Consider the following 20,283-nt stretch of genomic DNA (forward strand, 5'->3'; position numbering starts at 1 on the left):
TTTATTCAGTACGGTGCATTAAAAAAAAGTAATTTAGGTCATTATTGCAACAAAAAAAAATATTAGACACACAGCACGCACGTGCACATGCACACATGTGCAGTGCGTTTCTGTGTGCGTGTGTAATCGTCTATTTATACCAACGCTTAATCATCAACAATTAAGAAATCATCAATATACATTTTATGTGAATAGTTTTTACAATCTAGCCTATCAATTTTTTTGATTAGAAAGACTTGTTATAGTTATTAAAATAAAAACCGAAAAACTTGAGATAATTATGAAATTGTTAACAACGTGGCTCTGTAGGCTTTGTATAAATGGTTTTCTTCAGTATTAAAAAATAAATAATTATCCTCGTGAACTTAACTCAAGTTGGAAGGAACGATGCAAAAAAAAAAACAAAAAAAAAAATTGACACTCAGAGCATTTTAAGCAGTAATAATTTTGGTCAAGAAAAGATTTCTGTTGATATATTCTTTATTTTATGAGGCACGACTTGTCCTTTTTCATAATCTAACCATTCAAAGTATTTTTGCAGCTTCTTGTGAGACCAATTCTATATTAAAAAGCACTTTTGTATTCATTTGTATCTACACCTGGTGTAAAATGTTAGTCATAAACCATATAAACAAAGCATCTACAAAGTTGTATCACCAGATCCCTTGAAGGCTCGGAGGGCGTGAAAATTGTTGCATCTCAACTCTTTCATGGATGAGAATGAACTGGTACCTCTTGTCTTGGTTTCCAGAACTTTAATCGACACAAATTAAGACAAAGTTTGGTTTATAATTTTTTTAATACTACTTATTATTAGTTTAACTTACATTGTAAGGATACTATAATGGGAGGTCCACTTTTAAGAGGTGTTTCAGATGGAAAATGGAAGAGTCTCTCTATTGCTTGTTGATGAGCCTACTACATTTCATGATTCAACCACAAACAACTTTCTTTTGGAAACTCCGTATTCCAGTATAGATTGATTTGGTAAGGAGAAATGTCTTACCAACCGGGTGCCTCTTTGAATTGTGCTTTTTGTGGTGGTGACGTGACGAGGAAATTAGTATTAAGAAATTTGGCATTTGCTCAAAACATTTTGATGGGTGAAATTCGGGAGATAGTTACTGCACTTGAGATATACATAATCTTAAAATACTTTTTCTAGGATATCATTCTAGAATCTTAAAATATTTTGATTATGGATATCCTAGAAATACGGAAGATAGTTACTGCACTTTGGATATCCTAACCAAACAAATTTAAGATCATGGATATCCATAACCTTAAAAAGCCAGACATTCTAGGGTGGTTATCCTTGCTTGCTTTTTTTCAGAAAGGTTATCAAATACCAACTCTCAACAAGCTTCGTCTCAAAAGCATTCTACAAGAGCTTCATTTGAACTCTAAATGAAAAACCATTTTTGTACTAGTCTCTTTCATCAATCTTTCTCATCCTTATCCTCTTCGGATGATAATCAAAATTTGATGTTAGAAACAATCCCATACTCTAAGATACTGAACTAAAAATGTGACGAATTCAAATGTAATAGTGTTTTTTCTTGGGGTTTTCTTCCCATCTTTATGACCAAATAAAAAGAGAAAGAAAACTAGGGATATCCTTGAAGGGTATTTGACCAAATGGATGGATACATACGGTTAATTGAATTCATCATTTGTGGTATTCTGGCTAATCTTATGCATCAAAAAATATGGCAAAATATATATAATCAAGGACGGGGAGCTTTGAGCATAATATATAAATCTTCAATGAGATTGGTGTTAACCCTTGACCTTTGTATGAGGAAGTCCCCCCATCTAATCTAAATTTTTCTTCATAAAAATTACAACCAGTGATTTAATTGCAGTCAACATCTAGAAATAGTATAGTTACAATTTATTACACAATTTTTGTATCACCTTCTACAAAACTTCACATACAACCACTTTGAGCATCAATAATAGAAGAATCTACACCAAATTGAAAGGAGTGGGAGATTCAGTGTCTTTACATGCTGCATCATTTACGCAACATCAGCTGCAGTTGCAGCACTTGATTTCTTTGTTCCGGAGGTAGGAGATTTATCTGCTCCGGTGTGAGACTCATGACCTGCTGAAGCAATGCCTTCTCCATGTCTGGTGTCAACTGCATGTAAGCAAGCAGAGAATATCAATAAGCTGCAGGACAATTTCAAGGGACTATTGCTAATTCACAATAATTACCGCAGGAGGCCGAGGAGGCTGATTAGCAGCACCGATCTGAGCAGAAACCATAGATGATGGTCCCTGAGGACCAGAATGCTGTGCTAGATTCTCCGAGGGACCAGGCATCCAAGAAGACCCTCTATCAATTTGCATTGCATTTCCAGCTTGACTGCTGAAATCAGACCCAAATGGTATATTTCCAACCTGACACAAAAAGCATGACTTCAGTTAAAATCAAAACAAAGTGTTGCTACTCATCATGACAGATGCTGCTTTTCAAGCCATTTTACTTAGATTTACTTGTTTACTTCTTACAGTTAAAATCACCAAAATCAACTTGGATTGAGGTCATTTACTTGTTTACTTCTTACAGTTAAAATCACCAAAATCAACTTGGATTGAGGTCAAAATCCAGCATGCTAGTTAATTAAACAAAACCGACTAACTCAATTGCGAAATAGAAATGCAGCAATGACAAATTTGTCAGGAATAATAGTGTATATTTTTCTCCTCCTTCCGGTGTTAATTGGTTTCAACCTTCAGAATCATCAGTACAATATGACAGCGGAAGAGCCCGTAATCTTCATATTGACATAAACCCATCTTTACCCCATTTCTGATCTATGCAACTCATCATTTTCTTCGTTTCCTTGTGATTTACCTTCTTTTTGTTTGACAGAAATCACATAGAATTTCTGTTAAATGTGATTGCTTTATTTCTGATGGCAGACTCTACCACCTGCATATTTCGCTGACAACTACGGCAATTCACAACCCACTCCTTTGCATCATCACACATCACAACAAACCTTGGTCTCAATTCTTTGGTCCATTTTTTTTTCCACTGCTACTTCACACTTCACAGTTTATGTTGTGAAAAATATATTTCTCTGTTCACATATTTTTAATTTCAGCTGTTTGTAGTCTTTAATTTGGGGTAATTCTGTATTTTTGAATATATTTAAATATAAGTTTAGTATAAATAATTTATCTTCAATATATATTTTTGACATGGCAGACATCCCATTAGGATCCATGTAGCCGACACCACTTGGTGGGATAAGGCTTTGGTTGTTGTTTGTTGTAGACATCCAATTATCTGTCATTCCACTATAGCATTTTCGGAATAAGCCACCAGGAGCAGCAACTCAAGATAAAAAACTATGGTTTCAACATTTCACCGTGAATCTAAAAGGTACTTTCCATGTAAACCAAAGATAATTTTGTTTGTATAAGCGCTACAATATAAGATGCTCCTAACATCGTCTGAAGTGTCACTACTATTAGGCATTAACAGATAGACAAAAAGATTCTGCTGCAGAAAAAATAGGATTGGACAAGTCATTGAATTCATGAATCCAAAACTCATGATGGTGTAAAGCCAATAATATATTTTGATGCCACAGAGCATGACAAACACCCATGGTACCAACATAGTTTTCAAGTCTAAACCAACAGTTGTAGCACAACATACCTGATAAGATGACTGAGATGATTGTTGACTTGGTAGTAGTGCCTGCCCTGGTGGGAACGTAGATCCAACACTAGGAGGTTTTGCACCAGCCTGAAAATTTCATCAATAAATACTGTTACAGTTCAACATGTCATTAGATCATAAATTGTAAACTGAAATATTTGGCTTACATGAAAGATAGGCGGAGGAAGGTTGTGAGAAGCACCACCAGCATGTTGAAAACCTAAATTGGCACCAATCGGTGGGGGATATTGGGGATGGAAGGTTTGCACTGAAGGTGGTCTGGGCTGCGGTGGCAATGGTGGTTGCAGAGGCATATGTGAAAATCCAGGAGTCTGCAATGGTTGATGCGCCTGACTCGAGGCAGTTGGCATTTGAGTTGGATGAAGTGGCTGTGAAGATGAATGAACAGAGGGTGGAGGTATATGTGGAAGTTGTGATGATTGTGGAACAGATGCTGGAGCTACTTGGGGAGTCAGATGCCCTTTAGGCTGTTGTGGCATTTGCAACGAATGTGCAGCTGTGGGTTGAGATTGATGACTCGTTGTAGGAACAGCAGCATATGAAACTGGCACTGAAGGCTGATTTTGGTGTTTCCTGGGAGGAATTTGAGTTTGAGATACACCTGCTTGATCTTGTATGCCACCTTGCACAGGCAATATTGGAGCAGGCTGAACACTTGGTCTTTGTGTCGGCTGTACTGGTTGCTGATTGTTTTGAGGAGCTATTGGTTGAACTTTTGGAACCTAGAAGCAACCATTTATTAGCATGCAAATCTATACCAAAGGTTGTGAAAATGACAGCAAAATAAAGAGAGGAAAATACCGCTTGTTGCGACTGCACCATTCCAAGCATGATTTGCGCCTGATTAGACAAAACAAAATGGACAAAAATCTCAAAGTTAAACAAATAACTCATGAAACTGAAATATTTAAATGAGAATAAATTTAAAATAAAAACAATTAAAATACACACACTACTCTGTTCATCAAAACAGTCTAAAAAAGTGAGCGGCTTTATTCGCATACAGTTGCATATATCAATAAGACAAACTATAATATAAAAAACAAGACAGCATACAGATTTGAAATCTGATTTATCCCTTATACAACTCAAACGACTCCCACTCTTCCAAAGTGTGCAATTCACTTTAGGGGGTCAAATAAGGAATCTTAATCATTGATAAAAAATCAACTGTTGATATGCATAAATAAGACAAACTATAGTATAAAAACAAGACAGCATACAGATTTGAAATCGGATTTATCCTTATATAACTCAAACGACTCCTGCTATTCCAAAGTGTGCAATTCAATTTGGGGGGTCAAGTAAGGAATCTTAATCATTGATGAAAAATCAACTTTTGATATGCATACACATGTATAAAGAATGGCAGATGAGTTAAAATTTCATCAATAGCTGAGATGTCTTACTTTACCGTCTAAAGTAAAATCTAACTTCAGAGGGCTAAATCCGACTGAAAGAGCGTCCGTGAAATAGATAGAAACATTAGGAAATGAGGCAGCCTAAAAAAATCTTCATGTGTAGAACAAATATTTTTGTTTTTGCAAAGGCAAAGAGAATAGCTCATTAAAGATAAATCCACAGCACAAGATGTGCACAAATGGAGACAAAGTACAACAACAACAACCAAGTCTTATCCCACTAAATGAGGTCGGCACAAATGGAGACAAAGTATATAAAAGCTTTTAACATTACAATACGACCCACCCAAAACATAACACAATCTACAACCGAATCCACCCAATCAAACTTCCATCAATATATTACCTCGTTACTGCATAATATTGCAGGAAAATTCATAGTCACAGCCCCTCAACCTAAATGTTATACATAGACTACCACAGCCCCTTTCTAGCAACACCTTTTTGCAACCATACCTTGCACAACCTTAGCTCAGCAACATCTATATTACAAATCAAATACTAATATGCATGCTTACACAAATATATGATCCAAAGTAAGCACAGGTTCGCTACTGCATAATACCTGCCTCGCTCATTAATGATAAAAAATCGATCTGGTTCTACCAAGATGTCTCCTAATCCTACAACAGAAACTATCCCAGCTGCATATGAACTGAACCACAATAAATTGCACTCCTAGCTGCACAAATACCGCACCGAAGAATCACAAAAATCCCTTAAAACTCCAAAGCTATAACCGACACATCACTAGCAATGCCCTATGGTTCCAAAATAAGCTAGTGGATTTACCATCCATTGTGAAATATTAAATTTTTCAAGCAGGGTATCTATACAACTAAGCCTTATCTCACTAAGTGGGGTCGGCTACATGGATCAAATTACGCCATAATGTTCTATCATAAACCATATTTAGATCCAACTCATTAATCTCTAAATCTCTCATAACCGTTTCTCTTATGTATTTCTAGGTCTTCGTCTACCTCTTGTAATTTGACTATCCTCCATCTGATCTACTCTTCTTACTACACACTACGGTTAATTTCTAGATACAAAATCGGAAAAAATGAGCAAAGTATCACCGACATATAGATACAAAACAGAAAACAACAGCAAAGCTAATCCAAACTATAACAACGATACAACTAAACTACATCATCAATGAATAACAAAAACACAGCCTAGTTCTAGAAAGAAACCTGGAAAAGTGCTTTGGTTAACATGGGGTTTTGGATGAGGATCTGTTTGGCTTGTTGCTGGTTCTGTTCGATCAAATTCTGAATAGAGAAAAACGAAAGGGTTAGCAATAGCAATAAGGAGGGTGAGAAAGAGAGAAAGAGGATAATTGATAAAATGTTACCTTCATCTGAGACATTATATCGTAAAGTTGATTCTTCGACATTCCGGCCAGGTTCGCTGATAAACCCTCGCCGCTTACTTGTTTTCCGGCCATTGCGAAGACCTCGTTGTCGCCGCAGCCTTTGCCGTCGTAAACCTGATTGCCGATGCAAAACCTCTCACAGTCCCTCCCGCTTCGTGCGTGCGATTCTTATGTTATTTCATTAATTTTTAATCTGTAAAGCTCTACATCCACTGGATTAATCCAAAGGGCTCAAAATAGTGAAGTAGACATTGCAGTATATATTACACCTCAAAATTTTACAATCTGAATGTGTAAAATGTTCCCTTCAAAAATTTTCAAGACTTTACACCTTCTGATTACACTATGCAGAGAAATAAAATGTCCACTTCGTGTCCTCGTGAGCTTAGCTTAGTTGGTATTGACAATGTATAAAATATGCAAAGTCTGAGGTTCGAACCTCGGCCACCACCAAAAAAAAAATGTCCACTTCGTCCCTAAAAAAAAAATTGTCCACTTTGAATTTTTTTTAAGATTTTTTACACTCGGAGTTTTATAATCCAAAATTAGAAAATGGTCGCTTCAAAATTTTCAAGACTTTTTAAATTTTCAAATTCTACAATCAGTCAGTATGTGTAAATTGTTTCAAAATTGTTTATACTTCTAAGTTTTATAATTCAGATGTGTAGAATGATCACTTCAAATTAATTTTAATATTGTACATCTTTCATGAAGATGCGCTTTCATAAAATTGTTGCAACTCGGTTTTAGTAGGTATGTTTGAGAGTTTGGAGGGAAAACAAGGGGAGAAGAAGACTTTGGTTTAGAAGGAGAGGATGAGAGAAAATTATTGAGAAATCTTGCATCTTTTTTATGATATAATTTTGTATTGAAAGATAAATCGATATTAATAATTAACATGATTTTTTTATAGAATCTAAATATTAAGAATATTATAAAAACATAAATTGGATTTGAAGAATTTATATAAATCATCCATTATCTTTAAACTCCTCCTCGAATACATTTTTTCAGTTAGCTCGTTTTTAGGAGAATTTTGTATTAAGAAAAAAACAAACTCCGTAAATAGGGGTGGGAATAGGCCAGGCCTCCCGTCAGGGGCCTATGACTCGGCCTACTAAAAGCCCGGCTCGGCCTAGCTCGTTTAATAAATGAGTCAAGCCTGAGCTTTTTAAAAAGCCTATTAACTTAATTAGGCCGGGCTTAGGCTTATAAAAAAGCCTATCAAGCCTATCAGGCTTGCCCGTATATAAGTATATTACATTTTTCCACATTTATTACACACACACGTGTGTGTGTGTGTATATATATATATATATATATATATATATATATATATATATATATATATATATATATATATCAGAAAGAATTACTGATCCTTCAAATTCTCGTACCACAATTATTATTATTTCAGTTTTTATTTATTTATTTTGTATTTGGGATACAACACAACTCTTGCTATTTCCCTCATATATCAGATGAAGTTCATCTAACGAGTCAAGAGTTACTCACACTAATTGTGTTTTATTAGTTTAATTTGTACTAATTAATGTTTATCTCTATATTAAGTATGTTGCACAAATTGAAAGGAAAAAAAATTGATGAACAAACTCTGTTTGAAATTTATAACACAAACTAGGCTTTTAAACAGGCTAATAGGTCAGGCTAGGCTTTTAAAAAGGCCAAGCCAGGCTTAAAATAAAGCCTTTGGCAGGTAAAAGGCCAAGGCTTAGGCCTTAGTTTTTTCAACCAGGCCTAGCCTATTTAAGCAAAGCCCAGCTCGCCCCCGGCTCATTCCCACCCGAATTCTGCTCTTTACCCAAACAGTTTTGCTCAGTCCCAAAGTAAAATACATATATACCCCTACGCATGTTAACATGTGCCACGTGAGTTAACATGCGCTGCGTGACTTAAGTCACGCAGCGTGAGTTAAGTCACGTTAAGTATCATTTTTCGTTCAAAACCTAGCAGGCAAGCACAAAGCACCATTTTTTCTTTCCCTCCACCTCCAAAAACCCAAAAAGTATGAATTTTTGGGTCAAAATCTTCATTTCAAATCATTGCAAATCGTCAGGAAGCAAGTTTCTACGCTCATCAAGCATCAATGAACAGGTAATGTATCCCCAAAACTCATCCTATTTTCCTGGTTTTTTTGCCTGTCACGTCATTTTGTTCAATAGGTGCTAGGGCTGAGCGTGAGTTAACTCACACTAGTTGTAAGTGCTGCGTGAGTTAACTTGCGCAGAAAGATAACACTAGCATGAGTTAACTCACGCTAGTGTGTTGCCCAGATTTCGAAATTTTGCGCCTCTTGTTTTACTTGCTTTGCTTGCCGCACAAGTCATTTATTTATTTTTTGTTTGTTTTTTTTTATTGAGTAGACATTGAGTGGCATGGTTGAAAATGTGGCGGAGGATGGCGTTGAGCCCAAACCGAGCAAAAACAAAGCTTCTGGTGAAGCTTCCAGCATAGGCAAACCAACCAATGATGTGAAGTTTAAAGTGAAAATTCCTTTTCAAGTTGAAGCTCACATACTTCACAATCAAGCAAAACCGGTACCTATCGGTAACTTTGAAGAGAAGCCTAAACCGGTACCTACCGGTATTCGTGTTATTCAAGTAAACACCGGTTCATTTTTACAACAAACGAGAGATGGAAAGATCGAGAAGAATTGCTTGGTTGGGTTCGTCGACAAGCGGTTAGGGCGGGATTTACTATTTCTATAGATAAATCTAGTACAATAGCGTCATACATGACGATGCAATGTGAGAGGAGTGGTGAATACAAGCCACCTAAGACGAGGAAGAAATCGAAGCTTGAAGGCACGGGATCAAGGAAGTGCAATTGTCCGTTTAGGTTGAAATGCTTCTTTGAAAAAAAAACACAAGAATGGTGGATTGCAATGCTTTATGGAGTTCACAACCATGACTTGGCCCCAAAGTTATCCAGCCACCTTCTTGCGGGTCAACTAAAAGGGGAGGAGAAGCAAAGAGTTATTGACATGACAAAGAGCTTGGCAAAGCCTAGGAATATTCTCACGGATTTGAAGGAAAAAAACAAAGAAAGTGTGACACTCATCAAGCAAGTGTAATGCACGAACTAGATGGCGCAAGGGGCAAAGAGAGGACAAGACCGAGTTGCAATACTTGATTACAAAGTTGGAGAAGCATCGGTATGTCTATTTCACAAGAGCAAATAGTGAGGAAACCACTCTTGAAGATTTATTCTTTGCTCATCCGGATTCAATTGATATGCTCAACACTTTTCCCATCGTTTTGGTCATGGACTCCACCTACAAAACCAATACATACCGAATGCCATTATTTGAGATTGTTGGTGTCACCTCTACCAAATTGACCTATTCGGTTGCGTTTGCCTTTCTTTCCTTTGAAAGAGAGAATAACTTCATATGGACACTTGAGATGTTGGTTGGTCTTTTGACCTCAAAACACAACATGCCTAAGGTGATTGTCACGGATAGGGACCCCGCTTTGATGAAAGCCGTTGCCGAAGTTCTCCCTAAAACGGACCATGTACTTTGCTATTTTCATATTGAGAAGAATATAAGATCTAGGTGCATCACGGATTGTAAAGTCAATGCCAAGCCTTCGAAAGGAAGAGGAAAAGTTGTTGCCAAAGAAGCAAAGGAAGCAGATGATGACAAGCAATGTGAGCTTGTTAAGAAAATAATGAGTGCTTGGAGAGATGTGGTTAACTCTCCTACAGAGGATTCATTTGCAATTGCATGGTTGACATTCAAAGATGAGGTATGCGGACCGTTTCCATTGTTTGTTAAATATGTTGAGGAAACTGTTTTGCCCCTTAAGAAGCATTTTGTGAGGGCATGGACGAATACATACTTGCATCTAGGGTGTTGGACCACCAACATTGTTGAATTGGCTCATGCACAATTGAAAAGATACTTGAGGAGTAATGTGGGAGATTTGGCATCATGTTGGGATGAAATTGACAAAATGTTGAAAAACCAATTCGGTGAGATACATGGGAGTTTTGGTAGGAGCAAAACCGTCATGGTGCACAAATACAAAAAAAAAAATAAGTTATTCTCCGAGTTGGAGGGTTATGTCTCTAAGGCCGCTTTGGGTTTCATCGATGAAGAATTTGAAAGGTCTATGAGATTTGGCTTTGCTAAAGAAGATTGTGGTTGTGTGCAAATGGCAACGTTTGGGTTGCCTTGTGCTTGTATTCTTGCCGAGAAGAGAAAGAAAAAATTGCCTATTCTTTTGGATGAAATACACCCTCATTGGCGAAGGTTAAGTGTAATTGGAGAAGAGGTTGATGCCAATTTTTCCGTTACGGAGGAATGGGACGTGGTTCAAGAACGTATCAAGAGGGCCCCTTACAAGATGAAACTCTTCATCAAATACAAATTGCGTGAACTAGGATTTTCGGAGGAAACAATGTTGAAGCCACCTTCGAGACAAGTGGCCACCAAGGGGGCACCTAAAAGGGTGAAGTCTACACCAAAAACGAGGTCCACCGGTCGAATCCCCTCTAGGTGGGAGACTATTGATGCTCAAAATCCCGATAGTCAATGCTCACATGACAAGAGTAAGTCTCAAAAGACTAAAGGTTCACGTCTTGGCACTTGCTCCCGCTCACAAACTTCAACTCCTACTTCAAAAAAACAACCTTATTTGCAAATACCATACATGTCACAAATTCCAAATCTCATGAGACCTTACGTTGAAGACATTGTGAATGTTAGAGGGGATGGTAATTGTGGTTTCCGGGTCGTAGCTAGGCACATGGGATTTAATGAGGAAGATCATGTTTTGGTTCGTCATGCACTTATTAATGAGTTGAAAACTCACAAGAGTGACTACTTGCCAATATATGCTACCGAGAGCCGTTACAAACTTATCTTGGATGGTTTACACCCTCCAACAAGTAAAAGTGGTATTGCACCTCCAGAGAAGTGGTTGACCACTCTGGATATGGGTCACATTATTGCTAGTTGCTACAATAGAGCGGTTGTTCTATTGACTTTGTCCGAATTGGGTGGTTCATGTGAGACATATTTTCCAATTCGGAGTGCTCCACCACTTAAGCCACATTCCAACATAATGTGTCTTCGCTTGATTCCGGACCACTTTCTTCATGTGAAGTTGAAAGAAAATTGTCCTCTACCACCTCCTCATAAGGAGTGGATGACTCACAAGATTGGAGATGCGGAGCAATGGCTTTTTGAGTTTTTGGATAGAAACGCCGCCTTCGATGAGCTCATGTTAAAGGAGCCGAAGCCGCCAAAGAAACCAACAAATGAGCACAATCCTAGTACTTTGGACACTCCAGAAAAGTCAAAGCAAGAGAACGATGTCATGGATGAAGATGAAGATTATGCATTATCACTAGTCTAGTTAGATGTGTTATGACACTTTTGGGTCGGTGGGTGTTCGTCCTATTTTTTGGTGGTATTACACCCCGACATATTTTTTGGTGGCCTATTGTGTAATTTTGATATTTATGGCCAATATGTAACTAATATTATATAAATATATGAAAAGAATTATTTTGGATCGTTTACGTGTCATTAAGTGTGTTTAAATTATTACGGGTCATTACCGGCGAATTTATGAAATTTGGACCGTTTGGATCGTTTATATGTGATTACGTGATTGTGAGAAAAACGATGTTTTTAAGTAATTTTGATCGATTATGTCGTATTATCCGATAAACTTCTTAAACTGACGTAATTTGGTTAAGTTATGAATATGGCGTGATTACGGTCTTTCTAGACTTTTCAAAAGTCTATTCTATTACTGCATGCATTTAATGCAGTTTCTGTTTCTGCTATGTTAACTCACGCACTGCATTACACTAACGCATATTAACATGCACAAAGTTTTTCTACAAATAACACTAACGCATGTTAACCTACGTAACATGAGTTAACGTACGTTAACATTTGCACTAGTGTGACTTAACATGCGTAGGGGCAATAAGGTCTTTTACTTTGGGCATGAGCAAAATCATTTGGGTAAAGAGCAGGATTCTTCCCACCCCAACCCACAAATCCCTCATCTTCAAAACCCTCTCTTTCTTCCTTACATTTTATGAAAACCCTCCCCTCCAAATCCCAGGTCTTTCAAATTACAAGATAAACATTATAAGCGGTGCAAACCAAACGTACAAATAAGTTATAAAAATATGACTTATTCCTTGTGGATAACACTTGTCTGTAATCTGCAATCTTAGTAACCACGTTAAAGACAAGGATCAATAAAAGACCCAAGGTGGACTCTTTATTCCATCAGCAGGAAAGGAATACATTCAAGCTTGGAAATAGAGGGATTTTGAGTCATAAGATTCATGTTTCAAAAACAAAACCTTGTCATGTTTCAACTTCTTCTAGAAGAATGTCATGCAATTCCTTTATAGAAAGTGAAGTTTGTGTTTGTCTGCCTATGCGTGTGGCTTGGTTTTGGTGTCTTTCTTTTCACTATAGAAGGTTGAGACACTATACTTTGTTAGTTAATCGAATTTGAACAATCAAATTAAGAAAATAATGATGGTATCAATATTTGTGTGACATATACTTAGATCAATTAAAATTAGAGTTTAAGCATGAAAAAATACCTGTTAAATGAACGAAAATATGTCAAACTCCGAAGTAATTAAATACCACCAAAGTCTTGCACAAGTGATTGATACGCATATGGGCTGAGTTTAATTCTTTCTTAATTATAAATAAAATAATTAAATATATGTTGAATTTAGACGCATCCATTTTATTTAGGGAGTTAGATGCCTCCATTGTTAACCTTAAAAACACAATAACTAAATAATAATAGATAGATAGGCACATAGATGCTATAGTAAGAAAGAAGCCAAGATTCATTAAAATAAGTAAATAAATAAAACCAAGATTGTCTAATCTTACTTAACTTGGTGGACTCAATTAATAAGATTAGAAAGTTTGCCATTGTGCTTAATTAAAGTACTTAACAATGGTGCAAACCAATTGAGGGATATTAGAGATTTTGACATTTTAAACAATGTGGCCTAACATCGATAAATATCATGAAAGCAACTTAAGCTAACTTTTTTTTTTTCCTTTGGTGTTGCTTTGTTTAGTGGTGGAGTCCTCTAATGTTCACTTTGTAACAACCACAAAGAAAATGCCATGTCCTCAAGAACAAACTCTTCTTAAACTCTTCAACAATGTCTCAACTTCTTTCCAGCTTCTTTTCTTAGTCCTATTTTCCATTGCCATTTTTCTTGTCACATTCTTAACCTTCACGGGTAGATTCCCCTTAATCCAAAGGTTTTGCTAATGCTCTTCTTTTTCTATCTACACCTCCCATTCAACTAGTACATTGATTTTGCCCATAACATTCTATTTGTATCTATTGCAGAGATCAACAGTATGACTATGTGTATTCCGATGATGAAGAAGATGAAGTAGACGAAGAAACCCGAGAAGAGTATTCTTGTGTCCATTCTTCGGATAAGGAAGAGCGTCAAAGGACTCATTCATCTCATTCAGAAGAATTCATTAGCCCACGAGAGAGCTTTGTGGAAGGATCAGAAGAAAATGATTGTTCTGAAACATTGTCTATGCATCAATCGCCGCAAGTTTCTGACTTCGAAAATGAGGAGGTGGAAGCGTTTCAAGAAAACTTTCAATCAAGAAATGTTGTTGATTCTGTTCCAAATTATGTTGAATTTGAAAGCAGCCCCACCTCTTCCATGATCAACCTGAACCTGTATAAAAGTAACAGACACTGTAACGGTATTTCACACCATATCTTATTTTATAATCTATACTATAGGCCTATTTTGATTAACTCATTTGAGTTTATCTATTGACATAAACACTTGACATAGCTTATGAAAACAATTTGACTTTATTTTATCTTTTACGCTAGAAATAACTTGTATGTAACCACTTATATGATAAACATTTATGATATAAGGGTTTAATTAAGATGTTTATCCAAATGATCTCTATATGGTACTAAAATGAAACACTGATTTAGTCATGAAATTGTAATGATTAGAGAGTTTAGTCTTGAAATTAACGAAATTCTAAAATGATCCTCAATCACATTTGTACTTTAGGACAATATTCAAGACTAAATTGATTGATCCAAAAATACCAATTGGAGATTTTTAATTTCACTCATTATGGTCATTGATATTATTCAAATGCAGATCAACACTTCTAGTTCAACTATGTGACACTACTTTATTATGCAGATGATCAAGTTGGTCATGGAATTATTAAAAATAAAAAGGTGCAAGAAACAAGCCACTCCAGGGATGAGAGATTCTTTGTTTTTGCTTCTAAACAATTGAACAGTAAAAAGTTGATTGTTGATGAAGAGAAAGATGATGATGATGATGACTTTGTCTACTCCTCTTCTGAATGTAAAAGTTCCACTCATTGCAGGGAATCAGAAACAGAAGATGAATTTTCTACCTCATCTAGAAGAAGTTGTCCCAAGTGGGAATCATATACTTTGTTCCAAGGATATGATGAAGATAATGCATTCTTAGAAAGAATTAGTGCACGAAACAAACGTCATGAAACTGGTAACTAACCCTTTTATAATACATAGTGAATTATATTAGCCTGTTTAGATTGACTTATTTGAATTTGTCTACTGAGTGACATGAGCACTTGTGAAACTGTTCGAGAGAGTTTAAGAAAACAGCTTATGCCGTGTCAATAAGATGTTTTAACCCTACTTCCATAACCTCTACAAGATAGCTTATTAAAACAACTTTATTTTATCTTTTGTTATAGAAATACTAACAAATACATAAGCACTTATATGATAAAACATTTATTTTGTAACCACATTTTCAGAGTCTTTAAGATCAATTCAAATGTCACCAAGATCAATATCAGAGCAAATTGCGAGCAAGCTTTCAAGTATAAACAAAAAGCCAACTGATGTAGGTCACAATCCATATAGTGAACTAGAGGCTGCATATGTTGCACAAATTTGCTTAACATGGGAAGCACTTAGCTGGAACTACACAAATTTCCGTTCCAAACATGCGTCACAATCGCGCCACGATTTTGATATCGGTTGTCTGGCCACCATTGCACAACAATTCCAGCAGTTTCAGGTTTTGTTGCAGAGATATGTAGAGAATGAGCCCTATGAGCATGGCAGGAGACCTGAAATTTATGCTAGAATGAGGCTTCTAGCACCAAAGTTGCTCCTAGTGCCGGAATATCACGGTAAGATAATGATAATTACTTTTTCTCCCTCTCTTTTAGAAGAAAATTTCAAATCAAAAGTTATAAGTTCAAATTCAAATCCAAGTAGTAACTAACTACAAATCATGGACATGGTTTTTAAATGGTGAGTATAATATAATCATGGACTCTAAAAATGAATACACAACATTGTTTTTATTGATAATTTTCTTGTTTTTGTTACAAAGATTCGGAGGAAGATCAGATGGATAGTGATTTTCACAGTAAGATATCCTCGGCTTCATTCCTTAAGATAATGGAAGGTGGGATCAGAACATTCATGAATTTTCTAAAGACTGATAAAGAAAAATCATGTCAGATCCTAACATATTACTTTAGGAGAAACAAAAGAGGCATGGTTGATCCAACACTACTCAAGCTAATGAAGAAAGTTAATCAAAAGGTATGTTGCAAATTTTGAATTAACTTTTCTGAAATATTTTTCACGTCATTTGAATTTAATTGATTCTCCTAACACAAATACAATGTATATATATGCAGAAAAGAGTGAAGGTTAAGGATCTTAGCCATTTAGGAAAAGGCTTGAGAAAGAGAAAGTTAAAGGTGGAAGAAGAGATTGAAATATTAATGGGCCTAATAGACCTAAAAGTGGTGTCAAGGGTTTTAAGAATGAAAGAGTTAAGTGAACAACAATTGCATTGGTGTGAAAAAAAGATGAGCAAAGTGAGAGTTGTGGAAGGGAAACTTTGTAGAGATTATTCAACTCCACTTTTCTTCCCCTCACGTTGATTGAACAATCATTTTGTATTATTTGATGACTGGATTATGAATGTACATGTGCATGACTGCACACACAAAAGAATATCAATATATAACACTCATCAAATAACAAACATGTGGAAGCATAGGCCTTTGGATCCTTAATTACAATGAAGAGGAGGGATAAAGATGAATATTTATGTTGCTGAAGCGTTTTGGAAGTGAAAGAGCTGAGTCCAGAGCCAGAAAATATGACATGAAGATACTAGACTAGTGAACTAGCTTTGCTTTTTTTATGTCAAATTTGAGCTGAATAAAGACAAGGATGGACAAGATTAAGCTGAATAAAATTGGCGAATAATATACACTCCAAGAATAACAAGCTAATAATTTTTTATTTTTTTTTTTGTATTTCCACTTGTAATACTAAATTTGTAAGAAGTATACTACATGTAACAAACAATTCACAATAATTTTTAGAATGATATATTAAAAATTGTATATTAATAATTTCTTGTTTTTCTAAAAAAAAAATTAGATGAGTTGGATTTTGGGGGCTTACATAGTTACTTATAGCCTATTTGGATACACGTTTTAGTTAGATTTCTCGCGTCCTGATACCATGTAGTTCTGATATTTTCAAAGCTACAAATTCAAGTTTCACATCATCACGCGTTTGAAGCATTTTTCAACATGGTTCCAAACGGCCACTTAATTAGTGTATGTTTATATGATGAGAAAAATGAATTTTAAGTGAATTGATTTAGTAAAATTGATTCTAGTTAAATTAAGTTGAAAGTAATTTGAGTGTAAAAATCAATTCTTGAGGCAAAATAAATTCTATTTTAAAGGAATCTAACATGTAAAAATCAATTCTACACAAATTTATTATTAAATAGCAACGTTAAATACAAATCAGTATCGATAATGTCATGGAATTGATATAAATACAAATTTATTAGGGAGACAGTAACTAGAAAAAAAGTTAATTAAATACCTGTAACTCATTTGCATATGATAAGGTAATTGAAAGGAAGAATGGAATCATCGGCCAGGCGAAGGGCTAGAAGGCCCCAAATTCCAGCCAGTAACTGATACAACAAAGAACACAAAAATAAATTTTATGATTTCTGCACGGATTAAGGATTAAAAGCTTATCCAAAGAAAACCATTTTAAAAGCACAATAAAAAGTTACTCGATAAATCTTACCAGCAACATGACGCTGGAAGAATGGATCTCCATACTCTGCCATCCAGTTATAGGAATCGAAAGCAGTGTGATGGACAGGAAAATCTGGGGAGAAAGGAAAGAGATTATTGTATCACATGTTTTCTATTTATTCTGATAGAATGTAGATACTATAACATTAGAAGCATATATTGTGCTGCAAACATTTAATTTTGTATTAAAAAACACAAGACATGCTCAAAGAGTCTGAGGAGTGATCATTATAATATATATGGTTCCTAGATGATTTGATTCATAGGATTGGTTTTTTCCAATCATTCTACTCACATTGAGGCACAATTTTGATGAGGTATGTACCTTTTCCATAATAAATATCAATGGATGGAACACCGGCATGTTGCACAAACGGAGCAAATTCGGAATCAACTCTACCAAGCCTTTGAATCTGTAATCGAACAAAACTAAAACTGCTAAGTGATGAGAATATGATATCACTTTTAATATACATGGCTGATATCGTCCTATATATGTACTATTAAAACAGCACGACTGAATCGACTGTTCATGGTTTCTAGGGAACTTCCCAACAACAATAATGTCAAAAACAAATGTGGCAAAAAAGCAAATTAATAAATGCAAACAAATACTTGAAAAGCAGTAACAAAAGTGTTACATTATTGCCTCCATTGGTAGCAGCCCATGATGTGTATACTGATACACCCTTAGAATCAGGATCCTTGACCTGAAATTAGATTAAATGTAGTGTCATGTTTAGAATTAATAAATTACCATGAGCAAGCAATGTGAATATGTGTGTCTGCACGTAAAGAAATATTTGTATGTACGTTTGGATACAAATTTTTCAATGATAGTTACTTAAATACCTTTTTTGTGATCTCCAGAATAAGACTGTCTAGCTGAGGAGTTGAGCCAACAAAGAAACCAGGGCCTTGAACAGCACAGTCCACATTAAGGTATGCTACAGCTTTGGAACCCAGATTGATAAGGTTTTGTTCAACCCATTCAGTGGATCCTATCTTCATAAACAGATAAGATTGATTTAGAGAGAATATTTCAGGAAATGACACCATAAGGGAAATAAAGCAAACACGTTTAATTGAATAATTATAATATTTGTCGATTGAAGAACGCATCCAACAATACCCTGAAGAAAACAGAAGTGAGTTGTAGCGCCGCCACATTAAATGTTTGTCATATTCTAATATTTTACGTCAGTGTCACGAGTTGTAATGCCACTATAATCAATGTTAGTTTCATTCCAATGTGCCAACATAAACAAAAGGTTCGAGCCAGTTACAAAAGTTGTTTACTTCTCAAGAGATTCGCTAGAACAGAAGTCATCTATTGCACCAGACCACGTGTCACTCTCCACCACTCGCATCAAACCTAGGTGACTCTAGGTAACGGAAGCTCAAATTTGGCGCTAGATATGATGATGGAGATGGACCCATATGGAAAAAAAACAAGCCCAATGATTGGATTTTCATAGAAAATGTCGGTTACACTTACAACTACCTTGGTGGAATAGACACATTTAAAGACATACAATGTTAAAAAGGAAATACTGCTCACCATGCCAAATTCCTCGGCATCCCAACTGCAGAGAACAATTGTCCTCCTTGGCTTCCACCCTGAATGCAGTAGGATAGAGTATCGTCGAGCAATGTCAAGTAGGGCAGCTGTCCCACTGCTGGGATCAACAGCACCATAAGTCCATGCATCTCTATGGTTCCCAAGCAGAACATGGCGAACAGGTTCTTCTGAACCTTTTATGACAGCAAAAACATTTTGAATAGTAGCCACTTTCTTTTCACCCTGAAAAACAGAAAACATGATGAAAAATACATGCAAAACACTATTATCATATTCAGCTCAACTGTTTTGTTCCTTTTTCTTTTTTTTTTCTAACACCACAGTTCATTTCTATTATTATCATCTACCAACCATAACAACCAGCTATTTTCTCACTAGACTAGATGGGTGAAATATGAAAAGACTTTTGACTCAACAAAAACAGAAACACAATTGAAAGTAGAATGAAATTAGATGGAATAAAGAGTAAAATAAAATTTCCATTTCATTGTTGTGATATTTTTTATGATTGAATATTTAATTCATCCCATGGTGAAATATTTCACACTTCAATTCCATTTTATCCATCCAATTTTGCACAATCCAAACAATGAAACCTAGTACCATTCCACCCCTATTTCATCTTTTTCCTTCAATTATTGAAGCGAGTCTCAAGAAGAAGAAAAATGTTACCGGTCGTGGTGGAATTCTGTTGATACCTCTGGCAGAAAGAAAATTGCTTTTCTGACATACAAACGTTCCTAATGACACATGTAATTTACTAAAAAGTTCCCGGCGGTAGTTAACTGCCGCTGGTGCCAACGGTAGTTAACTGTCGCTACGTGTTTGGTTCCATTTCCAGCAGCTCACTTTCCATTTTTCATACTTAAACAAATTCATCCAAAATTTTCATCCTTAACATGATAAACAAATTTTTTCATCCAATTGCAAATTCATGAATATAAAAATGTATGAAATAATATTTAACAGGATAAAATTAAAACGCAAGAAATAATATGAAACGTACGTATGTGCGTTACG

At 35.7% G+C, this 20,283-nt stretch overlaps 4 protein-coding genes and 1 pseudogene across 5 annotated transcripts; 3 read left to right on the top strand and 2 right to left on the bottom strand.

The window, feature by feature from the left end:
• Positions 1 to 1,724: 1,724 nt before the first annotated feature.
• On the bottom strand, positions 1,725 to 6,642 carry ESP1 (hydroxyproline-rich glycoprotein family protein). The gene is made up of 7 exons (XM_085706524.1): positions 6,482 to 6,642; positions 6,321 to 6,398; positions 4,502 to 4,540; positions 3,847 to 4,422; positions 3,677 to 3,766; positions 2,221 to 2,406; positions 1,725 to 2,143 (listed from the first exon to the last, which is right to left on the bottom strand). Exons 1-7 carry the CDS (start codon positions 6,572 to 6,574, stop codon positions 2,018 to 2,020), a joined length of 1,188 nt encoding a protein of 395 aa, XP_085562650.1. The 5' UTR covers positions 6,575 to 6,642; the 3' UTR covers positions 1,725 to 2,017.
• A 2,256-nt stretch (positions 6,643 to 8,898) lies between these two features.
• Positions 8,899 to 9,596, top strand: LOC146934616 (uncharacterized; annotated as a pseudogene).
• A 190-nt stretch (positions 9,597 to 9,786) lies between these two features.
• Positions 9,787 to 11,886, top strand: LOC146934617 (uncharacterized). The gene has a single exon (XM_085707928.1). The coding sequence runs from the start codon at positions 9,787 to 9,789 to the stop codon at positions 11,884 to 11,886; it is 2,100 nt and encodes a 699-aa protein (XP_085564054.1).
• Positions 11,887 to 13,397: 1,511 nt separating this feature from the next.
• Positions 13,398 to 16,967, top strand: LOC146934618 (uncharacterized). The gene is made up of 6 exons (XM_085706526.1): positions 13,398 to 13,793; positions 13,885 to 14,261; positions 14,729 to 15,064; positions 15,342 to 15,722; positions 15,929 to 16,143; positions 16,242 to 16,967. The coding sequence occupies exons 1-6, from the start codon at positions 13,648 to 13,650 to the stop codon at positions 16,488 to 16,490; spliced, it is 1,704 nt and encodes a 567-aa protein (XP_085562652.1). The 5' UTR covers positions 13,398 to 13,647; the 3' UTR covers positions 16,491 to 16,967.
• On the bottom strand, positions 14,098 to 19,609 carry LOC146934619 (putative glutamate carboxypeptidase VP8). 2 transcript variants are annotated; one of them, XM_085706528.1, is made up of 7 exons: positions 19,243 to 19,609; positions 18,534 to 18,686; positions 18,323 to 18,391; positions 18,007 to 18,094; positions 17,671 to 17,754; positions 17,458 to 17,551; positions 14,098 to 14,233 (listed from the first exon to the last, which is right to left on the bottom strand). In XM_085706528.1, exons 1-6 carry the CDS (start codon positions 19,501 to 19,503, stop codon positions 17,505 to 17,507), a joined length of 702 nt encoding a protein of 233 aa, XP_085562654.1. In that variant the 5' UTR covers positions 19,504 to 19,609; the 3' UTR covers positions 14,098 to 14,233; positions 17,458 to 17,504. The 2 variants fall into 2 exon arrangements, with proteins under 2 accessions (XP_085562654.1, XP_085562653.1); XM_085706527.1 differs by lacking the exon at positions 14,098 to 14,233 and adding an exon at positions 15,526 to 15,659.
• Positions 19,610 to 20,283: the final 674 nt, after the last annotated feature.

This window comes from Medicago sativa, chromosome 4 (assembly GCF_051527215.1).
Source record: "Medicago sativa cultivar Bolivia chromosome 4, Bolivia_mono, whole genome shotgun sequence".
NCBI classification, from domain to species: domain Eukaryota; kingdom Viridiplantae; phylum Streptophyta; class Magnoliopsida; order Fabales; family Fabaceae; genus Medicago; species Medicago sativa.

Coding starts and splice junctions, on each gene's coding strand:
- ESP1 (XM_085706524.1), bottom strand. CDS start 6,574: ATGGCCGGAAAACAAGTAAGCGGCGAGGGTTTATCAGCGAACCTGGCC. Junction 6,399..6,481: donor ATATAATGTCTCAGATGAAG/GTAACATTTTAT, acceptor TTCTCTATTCAG/AATTTGATCGAACAGAACCA. Junction 3,767..3,846: donor TTCCTCCGCCTATCTTTCAT/GTAAGCCAAATA, acceptor TGAAATTTTCAG/GCTGGTGCAAAACCTCCTAG.
- LOC146934617 (XM_085707928.1), top strand. CDS start 9,787: ATGGACTCCACCTACAAAACCAATACATACCGAATGCCATTATTTGAG.
- LOC146934618 (XM_085706526.1), top strand. CDS start 13,648: ATGCCATGTCCTCAAGAACAAACTCTTCTTAAACTCTTCAACAATGTC. Junction 15,723..15,928: donor CCTAGTGCCGGAATATCACG/GTAAGATAATGA, acceptor TTTGTTACAAAG/ATTCGGAGGAAGATCAGATG. Junction 16,144..16,241: donor TGAAGAAAGTTAATCAAAAG/GTATGTTGCAAA, acceptor ATATATATGCAG/AAAAGAGTGAAGGTTAAGGA.
- LOC146934619 (XM_085706528.1), bottom strand. CDS start 19,503: ATGTTTTCTGTTTTTCAGGGTGAAAAGAAAGTGGCTACTATTCAAAAT. Junction 18,392..18,533: donor TTCTGGAGATCACAAAAAAG/GTATTTAAGTAA, acceptor ATCTAATTTCAG/GTCAAGGATCCTGATTCTAA. Junction 17,552..17,670: donor CTTCCAGCGTCATGTTGCTG/GTAAGATTTATC, acceptor TTGTTGTATCAG/TTACTGGCTGGAATTTGGGG.